Raw genomic sequence first — 4561 nt, 5'->3', positions numbered from 1 at the left:
TGTTTGCCACCCTTCCTTGCTGTGGTCTGTTATTTGTTTCCTTTCACAAAATGCCTTTGAAGGAAACCTCCCCTTTCCATATTATCCGGTCCTGTCCAAGAGCTTTGTCACTATTCCCTATAGGAGGTTTTTTCTGGAGGACCGGAGTCGCTGTTTTTCAACCAAATACCACCAACGTTGCAAGGGAATTAGTGTTGCCTGTCACTATAGACCACTATAGTTTCCAAGAAACTGAACCAAGGGATCCAATTCTATGAGTTCCTGAACAAGGTGTCCCTAGCCATTCTACTTACAGAGGCGGGGGGGAAGGACTCTGAACTGACAAAGGGTGGGAGGAAGAAGAGGCAAGCTGTAACAGCCGTTCTGCCATTATTGTCTATCGGAGACTTTTTCAGCAAAGCTAGCACACTTATCCACTAAAAAATCCTCAGGTTTAAAACAATTTGGACCGAGGTGTCAAATTCTACAGGCCCTGAACAAGGTGTCCCTAGGCATTTAACGGGTGCTAAGGAGAGTGGCAGTTGTTTGCAGTTGTCTCCAAAGGTGATTGGTTGGGAGCATGCTTTGCAAAGTGATTGGCTGGGAGCTCACCAAGAATCCTGGATTTGTATTCTCATTCCAGGAAATAACTGTAATGACCAAAACTGGGCCTCAACATTTTGTACTCAAGTGTGTTGTACAAGTGTATGACACTGTTATGCCATCATCCCTTTGAATGTCTAATAAATACATCAGTATTTCAGAGTTTTCGACAATATCAAAAGTTGCTTTCCAAATCACATCACCATTTCAGTTCTGCCAGTTATTGTAACTAATTTAAATCTCAACTGAGATCTTGCTCTTAAATGCAAAGACATTCTTGCAAACAAGTAATGACAAGTAAGATGATGTGCATTTCTGTTTATGACATCTTCAACCATTGAGCTCAGAAAGACAGAAAAAGGAAATTTTCCATTGTATTGTCATAGCCCTTTTCTGAAATAAAACTTGGGCTGATTGGCCCAACATTAAGCAGGGATTTCCAAGTCAAAGGTGACACTCTGTCAAGGTTAGATTTTTCCTGAAACAATTACCTACATATTTCAATTTCATATCCCTAGGCATGCCCAAACTTAACCTTCATTTATCCTCATTGTCATTAAACACTGCCCAATTCAGACTATATCTTTTTAATGTTCAGAACTCTCATGCCAGTTAATGTACCAATAATCCTCCTGACAACAGATTCCAGGGCTTCCTTGACTTTCTTGTTCCTCAAGCTATAAATGAAGGGGTTCAGTAGTGGAGTCACCACTGTATTCAGAATGCTTGCTACTTTGTTCAGATCCAATGAGTGGTTTTCTTGTGGCTGAACGTAAATAAAAATGGAGCTGCCATAGAATAGTGTCACCACCATTAGGTGTGAGGCACAGGTAGAGAATGCTTTCTGGCGCCCTTTGGCTGAGGGGATCTTAATAACTGTCACAATGATAGACATGTAGGATACCCCTGTCACCAGTAAAGAGCCTAGGAGGAAGAAGGCCGCGTTGGAAAAATTCATCCGCTCAATATTCTTTGTATCAAAGCAGGAGAGCTTAAGCAAGGGTCCGACATCACAAAAGAAATGGTTGATAATGTTGGGCCCACAAAATGGTAGCTGCAGTATCAAGATGGCTGGAGGCATTACCGCAAGGAAGCCTGACAACCAGGAAGCAGCTATTAGATGCATGCAGAAACGAGTGTTCATTATAGCTGTGTACCGCAAAGGGTTACATATAGCAACATAACGGTCAAAGGACATGACCCCAAGAAGGAAAAATTCAGTGGAACCTGCTGAGAAGTACAAATAGGCTTGGAAGATGCAACTGTTGAATGTAATGGATTTTTTCTGCCTAAAGAAGTCGGCTAGCATTTTGGGGATAACTGAGGTAGTGTAAAGAGCCTCTAAAAGGGAGAGGTTGGCGATAAACATGTACATGGGACTGTGAAGGCTATGCTCACACCACACCACGGTAATAATGAGGAAGTTCCCTGCCAGAGCAATAGTGTAGGTGATGAGGAATGAAGTGAAAAGCAGGGGTTCAAACCTCTTAGCCACAGGGAATCCTAGAAGGATGATTTCTGACACACTTCTGGTCTGGTTCTTCATCACAGTGTCCAGCTGAAGCAGTCAGTTTGGAGCAAATTGCAGCCAGACAGCTCAGGATGCAAATTCTGGATAATATGACAGACATATTTAAATCACACTGCAGGAGAAGTTGGTCCCAGGATCTACAGATAATGCCACCTAAGGTTATCTGTACTGTTAGGCATGGAGATCCTCAAGTATATTTGCTTTGAGGCCAGAAGGCAAGAGAAAGAAGCCTGAGACTTGTAAATTATTTTTCCATAAACAGAAACACAATGGGTTGGATCTAGAGAGCTTTTGCAAACACTATCCCGCAGTCCCTCTCATTGTGTAAGCCCCCTTCCCACATAACTTTTGTCCCTGAGGGTCCCATGATCCCAAGCACAACGTTTTTGGATGGTCAAGAGCACCAGACAGCAGAAAACCAGTTTGGAACCAACCCATAAGAAAATGATTTATTATGCAAGCATTCATGGTATAGAGGGCAGAGCTGGGGGTGGGGGGACTGGCAAACATAGAAGTCCTCTATCAGGAATCGTATGGTTGCTCAACAGGGCAGATTGCTGCCCCATGGGATTGTATGTAGAACAATCTCTATTCATTTAGAGTCCTGCTTAAGGCAGATTACAATTAAAAACCACAGTACAGAAAATGAGCTATTCCTTCTGGATGGAAGTTCTTTTGCAAATTGCCATCATAACAGGCTATACAATCCCACTATCACCAGAAATGTTGTTTCTTAACTACTAGCAAGATTTACCTCTTCCTAATATCAGAGGTGAACTAATCATTAGCCTGGGAGCTGCGGTGGCTCAAGTGGTTAAGACGCTGAACTGCAGGCTGTGGAAGGTCAGTAGTTCAGCAGTTCAAGACCCAAGTTGCTGCATGACGGAGTGAGCGCCTGTCTCTAGTTCCAGCTCCTGCCAACCTAGCAGTTCGAAAGAAAGAAATTGCAAGTAGATAAATAGGTACCCCTTCGGTGGGAAGGTAACAGCATTCCGTCTGCCTTGGTGTTTAGTCATGCCGGCCACATGACCACGGAAACATCTTCGGACAGCGCTGGCTCTTCGGCTTTGAAATGGAGATGAGCACCGCAACCCTAGAGTGGGATTCGACTGGCTTTCGAGCAAGGGAACCTTTACCATTAATCATTAGCCTACTAGTAGCAGCTAAAGCCACAATAGCTCTGTAAGGGAAATCCACATGTGCCCCTACATTGTCTCTTTGGTCCAAAAGGTTTGGGACCATTTCATAATGGAAAAAAAAATAACTGATGGTCTTCACCAAATTGAAATTTATCCCAAGGCAATGAGTTTTGTGAACATATGGTTTCCATTCCTAGACCACATTTCCAAAAATGACATTCAACCTATGAATCCAACCTATTCAAAGCTGATTCAGTTTTAATCCACTCTGCTCCACCTCCACATGTAACTTCACTGATACTTCTGCTGGATATGCTGTTCAACTGTGCATCAACTATTCATCTTCTATTAACACTACTCTTAATTTTCATTTCTCTGTAACATACTTTCCTTCCTCTCTTTCCGTTCCTCAGCTACACAAATGTACCCCCTGGCTACTGTTAAGGCTTACTATAATGTCTGTAACTGGTTTCTGATTTTATGTTTGTAATTTTTATAAAATACCAATTAAAATATATTAAAAACACCCAACGAGCTATTAAAAAACCCCAGCAGCCAAAAAAGCCTATCCATAAAATAGAGCAGTCTATTAAAAAGTTGATAAATTAACCCTCTCATTAAAAGCCTGGGTTAAAAGATGGGTTTTAGATGGGTGTCTAAAAGAAAGTAAAGTAGGCACCAGGAAAGTCTCAAGGAGAAGATCCCTGAAAAAGGTGCCAATACTCAGTATCAGTGAGTACTGTGACAAAAAAGCCTTGTGAATCTATTGTTCATCAGCTCTACTGAGTGTCTCCAAGTTATAGTATTTAGAGACAAGGATGACACATTGTATTTATTTATTTTTTCCATCTTATGCATGATTTTATGAACCTCTATCATGTCCCCCCTTAGTCTTCTTTTTTTCTATTTTGTGGTGTCCCAGACCCAGACACTTAAGACTTACCTTAAAGGGAACATGGTCCAAACACTTAAATCACGTTGATTTCCCTCTTCTGTACTTCATTTCAGCTTCACAATATCCTTTTGGAGATTAGGCAAGCAGAACTGTACACATGTATTCCAAAGGAGGCTACAAGTTGCACATGTATAGAGGGATTATGACATTCACCACTTTATTTTCAGATAATTTCTGAATAATTATCACCACGGCAGTTCTTCACCATTGTTGGACACTGAGTCCGAATTTTTATGAAGCTTTCCACTACAACCCCAAGAAATCTTTCTCAGTCTCAGCCCAATGCATGTACATTTTACATACATAGACCTTTATTAACACCGCAGTTAGGACTTTTTGCCCAAAGCAGAGTTA

The 4561-nt window shown here is 41.6% G+C and overlaps 1 protein-coding gene across 1 annotated transcript; it reads right to left on the bottom strand.

Annotated features, from left to right (window-relative positions):
- Positions 1-1159: 1159 nt before the first annotated feature.
- Positions 1160-2128, bottom strand: LOC107107634 (olfactory receptor 6M1-like). Its single transcript, XM_015407938.1, has one exon. It carries the CDS (start codon positions 2126-2128, stop codon positions 1160-1162), a length of 969 nt encoding a protein of 322 aa, XP_015263424.1.
- Between the last annotated feature and the right edge of the window lie 2433 nt (positions 2129-4561).

Source organism: Gekko japonicus, unplaced genomic scaffold, assembly GCF_001447785.1.
Source record: "Gekko japonicus isolate JY-2015 unplaced genomic scaffold, Gekko_japonicus_V1.1 scaffold5684, whole genome shotgun sequence".
Taxonomy (NCBI): Eukaryota; Metazoa; Chordata; class Lepidosauria; order Squamata; family Gekkonidae; genus Gekko; species Gekko japonicus.
Note: the sequence above shows the minus strand (reverse complement) of the source record. Positions and strands in the feature narration are given on the sequence as shown.